Below are 17,654 nucleotides of genomic sequence, written 5' to 3' on the forward strand. Positions count from 1 at the left end.
ATGAGGCGGCGGCGGCGGCGGCGGTGGGGTTTGCGGCCGGGCCGGGGCCTGAACCGGAGCCGGGGGCAGGCGGCGGGCCGGGGCGCAGGGCCCTGATGCGGCTGCGGGCGCTCCGCCGGCGGGCCCCATGCACCCCAGGTGAGCGCCGCGGGGCACCGGGCGAGGCGGGCGGGACCGCGGGGCGCACCCGACCGAGAGGGCGAGCAGAGGAGGGGGTCCCTCAAGCGTTCGGCGCTTCCCGCAGGCCCCGAGGCTCGGCTCCAGGGCGAGGGTGGTGATTCCCTTCCTCGGGCATCGCCATCCTCAGCAGCCGCCTGAGCCGGGGATGAAATGCTCTGCCCCGCCGGGCAGCCGGAGCCCTCGGCCCCGTCCCTGCGGAGCCGTCCCTGGCGGCGGGCGGGGCGGTAGGCAGTGCGTGGTGCCGAAGGTGGGCAGAGCCGGGGTGGAATCAGCGACTCCGCTGGCGGCTCAGCCCCCCGGGAGGCAGGTGGTCTGGGTGGTCTGCGAGTGGGCTCGATGTTCCTTACGGGTCCCTTCCAAGCTGAGACCTTGTGTTGTTAACTTGCGTGAGTTTGGTGGATTCGGCCGCTTTTCCTGAATGAGTGGTACCTTTCCTTAGCGGAGTGGCAGCCCAAGCTCCAGCTCTCCATCAGTACTGCAGCGTTTGGGCCTGCTGCTGGCAAAGGCCGTGTGGGAGGCCTGGGTCAGCCTGGAGCATGTTGCATGTGTGGCTGCTCTGGGGGCAGCTGCTCTGGCTGGCCCTGGGAGCTGCTGGTCGGACCTGGTGTGTGGGCAGGGGTGCCGGGGTGGGCACAGCGTTGGTCAGGCACGGCTTGCAGAGTTTGACAAGTGTGAGTAGACCATGTCTTCATGGTGACCCCATCCCTGCGGACTGGTTTGGGCTGCATGTGCAGCTTGAGACCCCAAAGGAATGTGCTCCAAGCTGACATGGTTTTGAAGGTTTGGAGTGTTGTTGGGCAGTTGCTGCAGCTGCTCGTGTGGTGTGTGCCCACTTGAGCGGTGTGCATGGTTGATCACTGAAATAACATGGCAGCTGTGGTGCCAGTTTTTAATGTGATGGGAGCACGTAGAACCAGACTGAGGCAGTCTTTTAAAACTGCTATGGCTGTTTTGCAGTGGTAACTCTTGTCACTATTGGCCTGGTTCAGACTGGTGGGGAATTAGAGGTTGTGTGTCTGTTACCAGTTTGAAGTGGTCTTTCTCACAGAATTTGGATTTTGAGTGTGGATGTGGTGTCCAGAAGTCATGAAATATAAATCAGGTGCTGTTGTCTGAGTATTTCTGACATTCAGCTTGTAAATAGATCTGTTTTCACAGTAGTTTAATCACAATGGCTTTTATTACTAAGAGTAAGACTTTGTTTTCTGGATGTCAAGGAAGAAGCTGTGGTCTGATTTGTCTTTCTGAACTGGTTTTTAATCCTGATTATTGCTGTCTAATATGATCAATATGTATTGATCATGATGTGATGACCATGTGAGTGGCTGATGTGTTTTATGCGTAGCTTTTTAAGGCAGTTTTTGTATGCCAATATCAGACTTTGAGTTTGTTTGCTCAACCTTTCCTCACCACAGTACAGTCAGTAATTAGAAATGATTTTGCATTCTGTTTCTTTTTCCTGCTCCCCTCTATGTTCCTTGTCTCCAGAATGAATGAAATTAACTTGAGTCCTGTAGGGATGGACCAGCTGACTTCCTCCTCTGTGAGCAATGCCCTGCCAGTCTCAGGAAGTCACTTGGGCTTGGCAGCGTCACCCACTCACAACGCCATACCAGCACCAGGTAATGGGGGAGGGTCCCACACAGGGTATTGTAGCTCCTGCTCTGTGTTCTGCTGTCACAGCAATGGTCCTAACTGGGCAGCAGTGCCTGCTCTGATAGCAGGTCATACTGTAGGTAGTGAAATGGTGCAGAGCTGGGCAAGGGGAAACCATAAATTGTTGCTTATGTGGGCAAAGCAAAAGGCACAAGTGCTTGTCAGGCTTATGCTTTAGTGGGAGCCTCGTTTGGTTTTAATGGGGTGATTTGCACTGTGGGTGAGTAGTGTCAGACTCCATTGAAATTAGGGCTGTAGCTGAAAATCTCTCTTTGTCTATGTCTAATTTCTCTCAGGTGAAAAATCACTTGTATAGCAAAACTGTTTTCATAGCTCTTCTTTCCAGGGGCCTGCACAGATAGAAGTCCATTACAGTTGTCAAATAGAAGCAAGTCCTATAAAATGTACCAAAAAATAGCCATATTCAGGCATGCCTCTCACTTTTGTGGTAATTGATCCTTTCTTTGATGCCTGGCACCTTACTTGGACCGTGCTATGCTGTATTTCCTTAGGGCAAGAGCTCCTGGGGAATTACTAATCTCTTTGTTAGCTTGTGTTCATCAGCTCAGGGAGTTCCGTTGAATTTAAATGGGCATTTTCTCTTGCAGGCTTGCCTGTTGCAATTCCAAACCTGGGCCCCTCGTTGAGTTCCTTGCCCTCTGCTCTGTCTCTGATGCTCCCAATGGGTATTGGGGATCGAGGAGTGATGTGTGGTATACCAGAGAGAAACTACACCCTACCTCCACCACCATACCCTCACCTGGAGAGCAGCTATTTCAGACACATTCTACCTGGTAAGTGCTCTGGTGCTGAGGGATGGGAACAGTAGGAGACAGTTTTAAGAGCTGTCTGTTTCTGCCCTGAAGCAGGCATGACTGACAGTTTGACAGAGCTATTGTTTCCCTGAGTTTGTCTGGAGACTGTTGTGCCATTTACACACCTTTATTTTCAGATATCTGTTTCTATATTTGTGTATGAAAAGAATTGGAGGGCATTTTCTGTTTAAACCTAACCTTTGATTGCTCCTCCTGCTTTGATTGTAGCATTAACAGAAAACAAAGCATGCCTGGTATGTGTCTCCAATAGCTTGTAGCATGGAAGTTGCTTCTATTTTTCTTCTCCTGTAGTCTGAAGCAATATTTAATATGTGCATAATGGGAGGTTACAGTAGTTCAAAGCTCAAAGAGGGCAAGACATCTGCTGTGGTGTTGGGTACTTTCCCATCCATTTAACCCATGGCATATTTTTTCTTAATTTTTCTTCAAGGTTGATTTCCAAAGGCCTAACACACTGACTTCTGTCTTGATTCCTTTCTCACACATGCTTTGGAGTATAAATGTAGAATTTTACATGTTAGTATATGAAAACACAGACATTGAAACTTCAAATGCAGTCCTGGTTTTATTTGGTAGCTAAGATTGACAGGGTGGAAGAGGTAGTTAAACTTCTTCAAGGTGACTCTCTGAGTGTTGTTGGTTCAGCCTGCGTTAGGAATAAACTAGTGGCCCAGGTCTTGTGCAGCTACCTGTTGACTGATGGCTGAACTTCCCAGCTTAGGAGTAACCTTTCCTACTGCATTGCATGCCTGCCTGTTCAGTGGCCAAAGAGTAGAGAAGGAAACTGTGCACTAGGACAAAAGGTATTTGCCATTTTCTGAGCTGGAATAATCTTCCTGTGATGTTTTTTACAGTTCTTCTGGCAGTCATCTTGCTGTCATCAAGGATCCTCTGTGTTCAAGCCACAAGGCAGCATTGCATGCAGAAATATTTGATGCAGCTGATTAAACTGTTCATTTATTGGCTTGTTGTGCTGCAGAAAGAGTATCTGTGTTGGCATCCTTGTAATCACAAACATATTTGAATGGAAAACTCTTATGGAACAAGTGGCTCATGGAGTTGAAGGCTAAAAAGAAACATGCTGAGTCAGATCTTGCAGAATCTGCAAAATCTGCCTCTGTCTCTGCTGGAAATAATGTTTACTTGAATGTGCTGTTGCATTTCTTTGGAAGATTTTTGTTTGTTTGTTTTTAGTATGTAAACACAGTTTAGTGTTTCTTCGTATCTTAAGTTTCAAGGTTGTTTGATGTTGAGAACCTTCCCAGAACTACCAGAAAAGATGGTAGGGTTTCTGATTTAAATTCAACCAAACTATGTTTTAGGAGAAACAACATGCTTTCATGTCAGAAAAGAGAGCAGATGACTCATGAAATCTGTGAGAGAACTTGTCTTTGTCCTTCAGAACTGCGATTGGTGACCTCTGAGATGGACAGTTACGCCACTTAGTCTTAGAGGAAGGAAGCAGTCATTGTTAAAACTTGAATACATAAGCAAAAAATTATGTGGCCTTGAGAATTGTTTCTGTTTCTAGCAAAGATGAACCAGGAATTGCCAAATTACAGATTCCACTAGCACTCCTTCATCCTTGTGAGCTATTTTTTGGGAAGAAAAATTAAGCCTAAAATGTGAAGAACCTCTTTCTCATTCAGTCTTTGTACTGAGCAGCCTAGGTGGAATTCTGCCATTACCTTGGGTGTTCAGAGTTTGAGAAATAACTAGAGACTCGCTCTATTGGGTGGAAACTCTGAATTAGTTGTCAAGTGGTACTTTGACAAGAGGGTTAGACTGGCATGTGTTTGTGAGCCATATTTTAGAATTAGTGGATTTTAATTGGAAATAATGTAGAGAAAATGTCCTCAAGGATTTCAGCGTACTATCCTTCAACAGATTTTTGTTCAAGATTTGAAAACTGATGTAAACTCACTCTCTTCTTTTTCTCCCTCTCTTTCTATCAGGTATCTTATCTTACTTGGCTGACAGACCACCACCTCAGTACATCCATCCCAACACTATAAATGTTGACAGCAATCCAGCATTGTCAGTCTCCAGCAATCCCTCAGCCCTGGATCCCTACCAGCCCAGTGGAACCGTGGGGCTGGAACCAGGGATTGTCTCCATGGACTCCCGCACGGTGAACACACACGGTCCTCAAAATCTGCATCCTAGTGACAGCCACGAGGTAGCACTGGATACTACAATCACCATGGAGAGCGTTTCCAGGGTAACCAGCCCCATCTCTACAGATGGGATGACAGAGGAGCTTACAATGGATGATGTAGCCGGGGATCACACGCAGATCCCGAATGGCTCCCGGAGCCACGAACCTTTAGCCGTAGACACAGTGGGGAGTAACTTGACATCAGACGCTGTGGGGCACGGCGGTGTCATTCCCATTCACGGTAGCACTTTGGAACTCCCTGTTGTCATGGAGCCTGACCACATTGCTGGGCGGGTGACAGGGATATCGGACAGCACACTAAATGACCCCATTCATACTGTGGCCATGAGCACCAACTCCGTGAGTGTGGCGCTCCCTACCTCACACAACCTCGCTTCCCTGGACTCAGTAGCCTTGCATGAAGTGGGCCTCAGCCTGGAGCCTGTGGCAGTGTCTTCCATAAGTCAGGAAGTAGCCATGGGGCCGAGCCATGTTGATGTGTCTGCAGACAATCTTGCCTTTGTACCATCATCTCTACAAATGGAAGACTCTAATTCCAACAAGGAGAACATGGCAACCTTGTTTACCATATGTGAGTGGACATTTCCTGCTTTTTTGGGGTAGGGTTTGTCATATAGCTATTGCCTGGTCTGGCTGGGCTCTGGTTGCTAGTCTTACAGATTTATGGTTATTTAACAAGTCCAAAATTTGAAACATTTGCAGTGCCAGATTAACTGTTCTGAAACAACAGTAGTTGGAAGTAGTAGGAGATATAATAGGATGTTTTAGCATAATTCTCTTTGTATCATTTTCATGTTGCCGTGAGGTTGGAAGCTGAATCTTGGTGAAGCTCTCGATTCGGTGAATATGCTTGTTATCCTTTCTGATGAGACTTCTGTTTTTATAAAGTCACATCACAAGTGACTCTTCTTGCTCCATCAAAAATACAACAAACATAACAGGCCATACTTTTCATCAAATGGGTGTAATTGTTGAGTATGACATTACATGATTTTGTAAAACTTACATTAAACCATGAGCAATCATCATGAAAGTGTGGTTCTAAATAGGAAAAAAAGAGCAGAGGGAAGGAACTTTATAATATTTTTAATTAGTCTCATCAAAGGACTTTAGTCCAGAAGTTAGTGGATCTTGCAGGAAGAGAGGAGCACTTGGTATTGTATTGCCAGTCCTGTTATTGTTCAAGGAGTGGTCTTTGAAAACTGAGAAGTTCTCATTTGCTGGGAGAGAGATTTACACTTTCACCTGCAGGATATCTGGCTTCCTGCCACTGAAACATAAGGCCAGCTTTTATATTTATTTTTATTATCTGTGGTAGCATTGCTGAGTGCTGCTCTTCATCCAGTCTGGCCCTACAACTGCCAGAACCTAATGGCTTGCTTTGCCTGCAGAACATATTTTAAGAAATTGAAAGATACAGTGCCTTGGTTAGCAAGAGGAGAGGTACAGTTTAGTGTAAAGTACCTAATGTCTAGTCAATCAGACATTTGGATTAATTTGTTAAGATTTCATTCTGTGGGATAAAATGCAACTTCAGATCAGGTGGGCATAGAACTGATGAATTTACAACTCCTAGAGGAAGAGTTTTGCAGTCGATGCATTCAGAGGTTCCTACAAGCATCTGTTGCATGTTGGACAAATAATGATCCAAGTACTGTGATATCCAACGTGCTTGCAGTGAAATAACTTTTTTTACTCTCTTAAAAGTGAGATTTGATGTGCCAGCTTTCTGTTGTTATAGTTAGCATGGTCCTAAGCTGTTTTCCAGACGATGCTCCCTTTTGGTAGGACATTAAAATGGCAGTTGCATGCCTTGTGCTTGCGTGTGATTTGCAAAACAGATTCTTCACTTGGGGAGGTTTAAATTTTAACTTTTTGTTGATGTTTTTAAACTTCACCTGAATTAACAAGAATTTGTGTCCAGACAGGTGACAACAAGGGCAAGGAGTTGTTTTAGATCCCCTTAGTGGTTTTTCCTCACTCAGATGGCAGGAGTCAGGGCCTTTTTCAGAAAATTTTTTACTGTTCCTAAGCAGTAAATAAAAAGTGTGCCTTTGCTACAGTCCTGAATGTTTGCAAACGCTTTTAAGAAGTGGTTTTTTTGGTCATCTTTGTTGACAGTTCTGGGGATCCAAATCAGAGAAATAATGACAGATTTTCTTTTTTTGATGATTTGGCAAGGACAGTAATGGAAAGTATATTTATCTTTCTATGGAATGTGAGATTTTTTGTTTTCCAACATCTTAAAAATGTATGAATGGTTGAACTTCTCCAAGTGGAAATGTCCCATGCCTAGATCTTTTCTTCCTCTGCCTCTCCTTGGAGCTGGTCCATAGACCCATAGTGGGTGTGTGCCAGGCAATGCTTAAAAGCAGCTGTTCCTGCTGAGAATGAGAACCACCGTGGTTCTCATTACTCGGGTCTTGCTGTTGTTGTTGCTTCAATCCTACATGTCCACTGTGCACATGAAATAATGCTTACATAGGCTCTACCTAATAATTTTTGGAGTACTTTCCTATCTGTTCATGTGTAGTTGCTCAAACTGTATTTTATATGAGGTCAAATTCTGGTACCCTGGTGTATCAAGGAAATATCTGGAAAATGTCTTAAAGCATATAAGGATGGAGCTGCTGTTTGGGCCTGCTGAAGGCTACTTCTGTGATAGGTCTTTTATGCTGGAGCTGGGTCATCAAGAGGCCGAAGAAGTCTTTGTGGAGATCCTGATTAATTACCTGAATATCTTTCTTCTTCAGAAGAACGATTATTTATCAGGAGAGTGGTTGCTGAGTAGCTGTTGGTTGCTCCATCCACAGAGAATTAAAATGACATCATTTTTCTAGATGAAATTGTAATGCTGTAGAGACCATTTTATGCTGTACTTTCCCTCAGATTTATTAGACTGAAGACTTTCACTGGTTTCTTTTATAACAGTACTTCTGCTGAATGACAGATTAGGAAAGTGATGCTACAGATTCTTCTTGGGCTTTTGTTTTTGTTGCATTCAGTGGCAAACTCACCCTGCATGAGTTTGCTGCAGTGAGACTGTCAAAAGCAGCAGTGAGGTCAGGTTTTTGCTGCTGTGATTTACACATTGTCTGAATTTAAATGCAGGTTAGGGGATTTGTGGTTCATGTTTGGAAAATTTTAGAAGGATGACCTTACTGGTTCATTTGCATGGATATCCTTGAGGTTCTATGTGCAAGAAGTGTTTCTGCTTAATTCCAAAAATATAACCAGTTAGAATATGTTTGATTTTGTTTATCTTAGATTTTTCTGCCAGTAGAGTTCATTTCACTTGTGATCAGAGTGAAATTGGCTCTTCCAGCACCAGCACTGGGGCAGCTATCATTCAGTTTGCAGTAGCTTTGATGAAAAGTGGGCTCTGTCCCATTGCTAGATTGCCCTGTAGGGATAATCTGGAGTCCAGGTCATCAGTCAGGAAAGTAGGTGGAGATCCTCACATTTGATCTGAATTGTATGTCAGTGCCCACCTGACTGTGAGAGCATGGTCCACATTCTTCTGAGTAAAAGCTGATAAGTGGACAAGTTGAAGGTGACAGAAGCAGCCTTTGGCAGGAGCTGAGCTGGAGCACATTGGTAGGGAGCTGATTGCACTGTAGGAGCTGCTGTATGTTTTTAATGCCTGCTGTCCCCTCCTGTCTCTGCAGGGTGCACGCTGTGTGACAAGGCGTATCCATCAGACTGCCCGGACCACGGGCCCGTCACCTTTGTCCCCGACAGCCCAATCGAGAGCCGAGCCAGGCTGTCCCTCCCGAAGCAGCTGCTCCTCCGCCAGTCTATCATGGGAGCTGAAGCGGGTAAGGATCACATTACTGTGCACTTCCCTGCAGCACTTTAAAATACACTCACTGCTGAAATCCAAAACCGTACGGAGATTAATGTGGGAAAGAAACACCACGAGAGAGAGATGCTTCCCTCTTCTGTAATCACTCTGACTTATATTATCCACCAGCTCCTTGTGGTCTGGTTACCATAGGGCTGCTGCCACAGTGTGTGACACTGCTTAAGGTCAAACAAGGTATGGTGGTTTTTTGTCGTGCTAAACAGCCCAGGCACAGCTTTGATAAGAAAACAATACAGCAATTGCAGTTTGGGGGAAGCTGACAATTAGAAGTCATAAAGGAGAATTCTGTTCACTTTTTCGTGAGATTTGCTGTCTTCTGGGTGCTCTCATTGGAGTATTGATCACAAGTGCCTCTGTTTTTCCCACCCCCCTTTCATTTACATTTGGCATGTAGACTGTGACCTTGTCACTGGATGTGGACCTTGTTACTGTATTTCTCGTCACTGTCACCTGGAAATCGAAGAGTACAGTGCAGTACCCTAAGGATCTGAAGGCTAGAGAAGAATGTGATTATTGGCTTGCTTAGTGTTGTTGAGAGTAGATGACATCTGTTCTTTTCAAGCTGCACTAGTTTCCAGTTTATTCCTAAGAGCTATTCAGTGTATTCATGTAGACCTATATATATATACACATATATATATATATATTATTTTTTTTAATGTTTAATAATAAATAATCAAATAATATACATGCAGGAATCCCTCTGCCCATGACAGAAATACAGCTGCCTCTGGGGAGAAATGCAGAAGCTGCTTAACAATGCCCAGCAACAATTCTGGAAATTCCTGGGGATTAGGTAGGCAAAATGTAGTTACTGAAACTAGTATCTTCTGCTTCTGCAGAAAGTGCCATGAGAACTTTAATTGGTACAAGTGGCTAGGATATTAGTTTTATAGCTTACTGAAAAGTAAATTGTTTGCTTTTGACCAAATAAATACTTGTGATGACACCAAAGCGGCTCCCATTAGTGTCATGTGTTGGTGGTGGTTCTTGTCTCTGCCATAGGTGTGTTTCACATGTGAAGTAGACGCTTTGACGATCTTATGCATAGATACTACCTCTGGAGCATTATCTCATAAGCCTCCCACTTCTTTATTATGCATGATTCGTTATTTAAGTAATTGATTTCTTCAGATTTTTGTCTTCTTATGATAGGTGTGTGGACGCGAGAAACCATTCCTGTGAGGACTTGTTTCGGACCTTTGATCGGGCAGCAGAGCCATTCTCTGGAGGTGGCTGACTGGACAGACAAAGCAGCCAGTCACATCTGGAAGGTCAGTGGTGTTACAGTGCACAGAGCCTGCCAGCATGCCTTTTTCTGGTGAAAGCTACCACATGACAGCTACATTAACATTATCATTTTTGCCAAAAGTCAAAAGTAATGTAATTTAATAGTTTAATTCTTAGAATCAGCACAGCAGAGCTTATACCTTGCAGTATGCTGGTAGTCAATCCTGAAGTACAAAAAGCTTCTTTAATGCCTTCTCTTTTAAAGGGCTGTACGTGGTTTCAGTGTTTGTGTGGAGTTGCCGCAGAGATTGTGTATGAATTACTAGGCAGCAGTTGTTTGTTTGTTTTATATCTCTGTTCATTGAAAGTTCCCCCAGGTGATGAATGATTTGTTTTAGTAAAGCCAATTTAAAGCTTCTTTCTCCATCATTTCATTTTCAGAAAGTAAATCTGACCTATATAAATAAAACATGTACTGTTTGCCCAGATTTTGTTATTCACAAGACTTGGTTTGTAGGAAGTGTAGCCAAATACCTTTCTACTGGAAGGTAAAGGTGAGAAAGATGCTGATAAACAGGTTTTCTGGCCTCCTGGGTAGCAGAGGTCAAGGTGCCTGTGTGAAGAGGAAAGTAGGGAGTGAAAACAGGGCTGTGGTGTTGGTAATGGCAGTGGAGACTTCCTGACTTGTTCTAGGTAAACACATCCTCTCTTAAAGAAAGAGGCTGGCTTTCACTTCATTTATTGCCATGTTTTGTCCTAAGGTTACATTTGTCTTTCCTGGTAGATCTATCACAACGGTGTCCTGGAGTTCTGTGTCATCACAACTGATGAAAATGAATGTAACTGGATGATGTTCGTACGCAAAGCCAGGTGAGAACCACCTGGACTGTGCTAAGGAGCTTTGAGTGTGAGCTGCAGGCTCGTAGAAAGCTGTACTGGAGACTGAAGGTTGACCTTCATTCAGCTTAAGTTGACCTTGATTGTCCTTTTGATTTTAATGCTTTATTTACCAAGTGTCCCTGAGTTCTTTTGGCCAAGTTCTGAGCCCCTACAGCTTGTGAGACCTGTCCCTTTCAGTCTCTGATGAAAACTATCCAGGCTGGCCTAAGTATTGCTCCATCCATGGTCCACTGAGAAGGCTGAACCTTTCTTATTTCTCTGTGACACAAAGTAGGTTTCTCCTGCAGTTCATTTCATTGTTCCCATATGCAGGAGTCAAGAACTGTAATGTTTCATCTCCCACTGCAATGGGGCAGACCTTTTGCTGGTTTCAGATACAGTGAACAAACATATGCAAGATACTGCTTCAAAAGATGAATGACCACGTCTTGGAACTGGTCCTCAAGAGGACTTTTTAAAGATAATTTTGTTTCAAGGCATGACTGGTATTTTTTGCATCATGCATTCTCTGTTTCTTAAGGGATATATCTATGTAAATGAATCTATGTGTATGAAGAATCTATGTGTATGAAAAATACATAGATTTTTGTAATTTCTTAGGAGATAAGCTCATTTCTTTCAGCCCACTCAAATGTCTATTAATAATTTTCTCAGAAGTGTAGAGAAACACATCGTTTGGTGGAGGAGATTGGCTCTCAAGGTCTGCTTTTTCTTTCCTTTAATAAAGAAGGACAGAAGTGACGGACATACAAGTTTTTATAATATGCTGACAAGTGCTGATGTTCCTATTGCCTTTTTATAGGAATCTTTCCTTTTCCCTTTTCCCTTCCTTTTTTCTTTTCCATTCCCCTCCCCTCCCCTCCCGACATTGCTTCTGAAGGGCTTTTTTTCTTAACTGTTGTTATTGCTGTAGGAACCGGGAAGAGCAGAATCTGGTTGCTTATCCTCATGATGGAAAAATTTACTTCTGCACCTCTCGGGACATCCCCCCTGAACACGAGCTTCTCTTCTATTACAGTCGGGACTATGCGCGACAGCTCGGTAAGTAAGAGCTCTTTTTTGTTGGCTTTGCAGGGAGTATCCAGCTTGAATTCTCTTTCAGTGCCATCTCTGGGCTCTGTGACTTGGGACTGCATTGTGTTCCTTCTCAGTTCCCATTGCTGCATGTCATAGTTTCCTTTAACATTTCATTACTACGGAGTACCATCATTTAAAAGAAACATTTCCCTACTTAATTCCACTGATCAGGAGTAAAAGATTTTTAAGTTTGGGGGTTTTTTTGTTTTTTTTTTTTTTCTTGGAAGAAAAATAGTATTATTCTGTTCATTCAGGGCTAAGGGAGTTTTGGAGCTGAAGATGTTCCTATCCTCCCCCAGCTTGGATTGTGATAATTTAGATTTGGGTGAGCTGTGCTCAAAACTGTTCCAAAGTTTGGCCCCTCAAAACATTTAAAATTACCTACCTGAAACAGCTGGAAAGCAACACCGAAGCTGAAAAGAACAAAGGTGAAAATCTCTGCACATGGCTTTGCTACCACAGACTTTTTCAAGCTCTGTTTAGGCTTTACTGTGCCTCGTTACGAGTGATGTTTTTGTGCCCAAAGGTGTCCCTGAACATCCAGATGTGCACATCTGCCACTGCGGGAAGGAGTGCGCTTCCTATGCGGACTTCAAGGCCCATTTGAGCAGCCATATTCACAACCACCTCCCCAGTCAGGGGCACAGCAGCAACCACGGGCCAGGCCACGGCAAGGAGAGGAAGTGGAAGTGCTCCATGTGCCCCCAGGCTTTCATCTCCCCTTCCAAGCTGCACGTGCACTTCATGGGGCACATGGGCATGAAGCCACACAAGTGCGATTTCTGTAGCAAAGCTTTCAGCGATCCAAGCAACTTACGGACACACCTCAAGATCCACACAGGTGAGGGCTTTGTACAGATGCCTGCTGTGAGGACAGGGGAGAGGGTGAAGGTCAAGTCACAGGCCAATAGACAGTGTGGGTATTTTTGCCTCTTTTTTTTTTTCTTTTTTTCACTATTCCTTACTGGGAAATCACAAAATTCTAATTACAAAGCTAGAAAAGAAATAAAACTGAGAGTGAAGTACTCTCAAGTCAAGCATAAGAAGCTCAATAGCCAGGCATTTTAATGGACTGATGAAATATTTATGTTGTATACACAACCACAGAATACTCAGTGGGGTGGGATTCAAGTGGTATTCAAATCTAGTCTGAACTCAGTAACATGCTGGGGTTTTAAACTATTTCTGGCAAAGAATAACAGAAGTACTGATAAGTTGAAGAACGGGATAAAACAGAGAAGTTATCAAAGGGCCAGTGATGTTTGTACCTGTGTTTGTTAGATAAGAGAACTTGTTTTTGCAGACAAAGGCAATGCAGTGCATCGAATGTGGTTGGGCTCCAGTAAGGCATCAGATACAATTCCTGTGGGAAATCAGTGAGGATAGGGATGTACTAATGTACAGTATCTAGATGGTTACCATGGTTACTGTTACAAAGGAAGCTACCATTGTTTTTACTGAAGAATTCATCTTGGATAAGACTAGTCTTTTTAAGTGTTTGCCTGAATCTCTTGGTGGAAAAATGTGCAGAACTGCTGGAGGTGTTTTGAAATCCAGAACAGGGAGGCACAGTTGGTGTGGACAAGAAGCACAAACGGTGCCTCACAAGAAAGGCTGGCTGACCACAAGCACTGGAGAGACAAGCAGCAGTGTGTAGAAGGACGAAGTGCAGAAAGGTGCATCACACTAGCGCATCAGTGGTTTGAAACAGTATCATGACAGTGGGGGCATGGAGTATGGAATGAAAAGCTTTGGGAATGATGAAGTCAGCTGTCTGGTTTTTTGCATAGCTAAATATAGATTGGAACCAAGTAGGCCTTTATGCTGAGTCTGAAGGAACTGCAGGAGGAAACAAGTCCTGTTAACGAAAAATGTGCCTTTCTTCATGATAAAATTTAATTTTTCAGCAATGGTCAGGCTTGTTTGCTTACTGCATTTCTTGGGACACCGAGTGCCAATCTGTGGGTGTCCCTGTGTACTCTTAGGTCAGAAGAATTATCGCTGCACCCTCTGTGACAAATCGTTCACGCAGAAGGCTCACCTGGAGTCGCACATGGTCATTCACACCGGGGAGAAGAACCTCAAGTGCGATTACTGTGAGAAGCTCTTCATGCGCAGGCAGGACCTCAAGCAGCATGTCCTCACTCACACACAGTAAGTGACTTCACAGGAGCTGGTGGACTGGCCCGTGCAAGAAATAATGAACAGCCCGAGACAGAATCTCCAGTTTTCAAATAGTTTGGCCTAGGGAGCATAGGTGGTTTCATCCTCTGAAATGACAGAGAAGTCAGTCTAGACAAAGTCCTTGTTTTACTGGCTGCAGTTGTGGAGTTCTAGTGTCTGCAGTATTTCCATGACACAGTAAATTCCAAGTGTGCTCCTTGTGTTGTGAAATGGCAGTCTGGAGTGTTCATCATTTTGAAGAGAAAGGGGAGTAGTTTGATTTATATTTCATTATTTGCTGAGAACTGTTTCCACGTCCCAACATGACCAAAAAAGACAAACTGCTCAGTGCTATTGTCACCGAGTACCTTGTTAGTGAACTCCACCTGTTTGCTGTAGGGCTGTGCTGCAGCCATTCCCAGCCCTTTCCTCCCCGCAGGTCTCACTCAAGTGCTTGCTCTCCTGCTCCTCCTGTAGGCAAATTCCTACCCACAGCCCTCTGCCAGGCCAGGTCTTTTGCTCTGAGAATCTCTCCATCCTGTGCATTTACTCCCAACCCAAGGTCCTCCTTAAAAGCTGCTTGCCCAAAGCTAGTCCCTTTGCTTGTTTTGTTTTCAGCATCTGTTTTCTGTACTCACTTGGAATCCATTGCTGCTTCTGTCATGCTGTCTAGGAGCCAGTGTCAAGCCAGATGAGTGAGAGAGAGGCAGACAGAAACACAGACTTGCTTTGCTGCTTGTTCCTACAGCATGAGCCAGGAGCACTACTGCTGGGAGGGATTTTGCAGTGTCATTACAGAATGTGTTGCAGTCTGGTAAGCTCCTCTGCATTTACAGACTGAGGGTTGTTAACATGCAGGAGAAGCCTTGTTTTCTTACTTCTTCCCTGCCTCCTCCCCACTCACCTTTATGCAGGGTGGGAAGGAAATTGACCTTTTCATCTCTGTCCTTGCTAGAACATGGACCTCAATCAACATTTTAATACCTGCTGTCTTATGGCAGGAGCAAACTCACTTTTTTGTGTCTTGCAGAGAAAGGCAGATCAAGTGCCCCAAGTGTGACAAGCTGTTTCTGAGGACAAATCACCTGAAGAAGCATCTCAATTCACATGAAGGAAAGAGGGACTATGTCTGTGAAAAATGCTCCAAGGCTTATCTAACCAAATATCACCTCACTCGACACTTAAAAATATGTAAAGGTCCCACATCTAGTCTGTCAGCCCCAGAGGAGGAAGAGGAGGAGGATTCAGAGGAGGAATTAATAGACTCTATGAGGACTGAAGACTGTAGGATTAACAATGGAGTCTATTCAACAGGTGATGTTCTCGCTGGACACAAATGAAGAAGAGAGGGAAACTTTATTGGATATTATAAGTAGGGAAGGAAAAAAACCCTCTTCCTTGTTTCCCCAGTCACCAATGTATGTCAGATGAGGAGTTTTCCTTCTGTTTCTGTCTCCACACTACCACCACTTAATATAATCTGTACCTAGAACACTGAACAAGCCTGGATCATGCACGTGCAAGTGAAGAGTTGCTAAGAAGGAAATGTGAGGCAAGATTTCTTTCACACACGCTGTGCATACTTCTCCAAATCACTCAGATTAGTCCATCCAGTTCCAGGACACGTGACACACCTCGCATAGCCCTTCGAGCAAAGAGCCACAAAGCAGAAATGTAGCTGAGGGGTTGCAGTGACCTGTAAGCCAACTGTCCTTAACTGCCCAAGGTGTGATAGGAAGAGAAACAAGGAAAAAATGGTGGTGGAACTTTTTAACTGAAGGATGTGGTTTGGCATAAAGCAAAGACTTCTCAGTGCTCAGGTTTCCTTCTTAAAACAAAACCTTTGGGTTAAAAAAAAAAGGCCAGTGAAATCAGCACTTCCATACAAATGCTCAGGTTTCCTTCTTAAAATACCTTTGGGTTAAAAAAAAAGGCCAGTGAAATCAGCACTTCCATACAAAGTAAGTATCCCACTACAGAAAATCAAACATTGGTTTTTGGAGAACAGTTATCCCCTCTTCTCCCTCTAGTTCACAGCCCATGGAAGGTGCAGAGATAAAAGACTGCATGGACTCACTCAGTAAGGAAGGGGCTTACAGACGATCAGGCAGTGTTTACAGTATATGTTACTTCTTGTGCTGTAAACCTTTTACCACCTAGAATGATGGGAGGTTTGCTGCTAATATTATTTATGGAATGAAGATTATTACATTTGGTTGTTTTCTTTTGAAATAATTAATAATGTGGCTCTTCTCTAATGTTCTTTTTAAACATTTACATATATTGAAAAAGAATGTTCCTATTTCTGATAATGATGCTAAGAGATGTAACACCACTTTTTAATCATCTGCCTCTCCCTGGGACATGGTATGTGTAGGAGCACTTCCATGAACTGGGCAGCTAAAGAACTCTAGAATATTTGCTGTGTCACTCCTCTGGCTGTGCTGCAAAAGAAGATTCGGGTGTGCTCTGTTCTCTGACAAGATAATGGGAGGTTCCCTTGGAAAAGAGGCTCTGCTTTGGGCCCTAAGTGGCCTAAGCTTAGCTGTTCCTCTCCCTTTATGCTGCCGTTCCTAGAAAGCTCCCAGGGTTCTTAAAACCTGAAAATGCTCATCTCAGATCAGTATGTGACCAAAAAGCTCCAGAGAGACAGGTGCTGGGATCTTGGTAAATCCAGGCAAATATGTGTTGCTTCAAGCAATGAAATTTCTTCCAGAAACAAAAAGCAACTTTGAGACCCACAGTGCCAATTATAATGCTAGGGACAGAGGTAAGAGAAATCACTTACCCTCAAAGATCTTGTCACAAAGCATTTATTTAAAATTAAAGCTTTGAAAAACTTAGAAGTTTTCAGTGGAGAGCAGTTGAACGGCAGTGGTTCTGGTACATACACTTTCTTAAGCTTCACAAAAGCAATTGTTCATTTGTTGTCCACACATCATTCTCTACTGCTTGGCAGAAACAGGATGGAGGCAGGAATCCCAACACATCCAGAGTATTCTTGGTTCCTTGCAGAGCCATGCTGAACACCTTCACCTTCATCAGACTACAAACAGCTGAAGTAGCTTTAAAGCAGCCAGTTGCCCTCAAGGGATAGGAAGAAAAATTAGATCTGCCTTTTCCCCATCTGCAGTTTGTAGGGACACAGTTTGCCTGCTTTACCTCACCAGCATGAACTGCAGTGAGTTAGGGTGAAAAGCAGTGGGATAAGCTTGGCAGCTGTGGGTATGATCCTACAGTTGCATCAGTGGATTTAATACCCAGGGTGTTTTGCAGCAGGAACACTCTAAGGCACCTTCAGTGTGTGCAGAGGGCAAGTGCTCAGTGGAAGGTAAGAGCAACAATTATGTTCCTGATATAAAGCAGGTGGGTGTTACATTAGAAATGCAAGGAAATCCTTTGAGTCACATCCCTTGATTAGGTTTCCTGATTCTGCAAACAAGGGGCTTAAGTTGGTGGTTAAACTGATACTTAAAACTTTCCTCTGTGCTTTCAGGTGTCAGGCACAAATGCCTGAGCAGAGTTAAGACCATAATAGAGAGCTTTTCACCAGTAACAGTGACCAGCT

The 17,654-nt window shown here is 44.0% G+C and overlaps 1 protein-coding gene across 1 annotated transcript; it reads left to right on the forward strand.

Moving 5' to 3' along the window:
- Positions 1-76: 76 nt before the first annotated feature.
- PRDM4 (PR/SET domain 4) lies at positions 77-15,426 on the forward strand. The gene is made up of 11 exons (XM_041416709.1): positions 77-138; positions 1,669-1,802; positions 2,445-2,630; positions 4,628-5,422; positions 8,520-8,669; positions 9,872-9,990; positions 10,731-10,816; positions 11,760-11,887; positions 12,450-12,764; positions 13,909-14,077; positions 15,117-15,426. The coding sequence occupies exons 1-11, from the start codon at positions 128-130 to the stop codon at positions 15,424-15,426; spliced, it is 2,403 nt and encodes an 800-aa protein (XP_041272643.1). The 5' UTR covers positions 77-127.
- Positions 15,427-17,654: the final 2,228 nt, after the last annotated feature.

The sequence above is a fragment of the Onychostruthus taczanowskii genome, unplaced genomic scaffold, assembly GCF_017590055.1.
Source record: "Onychostruthus taczanowskii isolate IOZ18803 unplaced genomic scaffold, ASM1759005v1 scaffold53, whole genome shotgun sequence".
NCBI classification, from domain to species: Eukaryota; Metazoa; Chordata; class Aves; order Passeriformes; family Passeridae; genus Onychostruthus; species Onychostruthus taczanowskii.

Bases quoted from the DNA above. Each gene is read 5' to 3' on its own strand.
- PRDM4 (XM_041416709.1), top strand. The intron at 11,888-12,449 runs GTAAGTAAGAGC...TTGTGCCCAAAG, and splicing joins GGACTATGCGCGACAGCTCG to GTGTCCCTGAACATCCAGAT. The intron at 14,078-15,116 runs GTAAGTGACTTC...TGTGTCTTGCAG, and splicing joins CATGTCCTCACTCACACACA to AGAAAGGCAGATCAAGTGCC.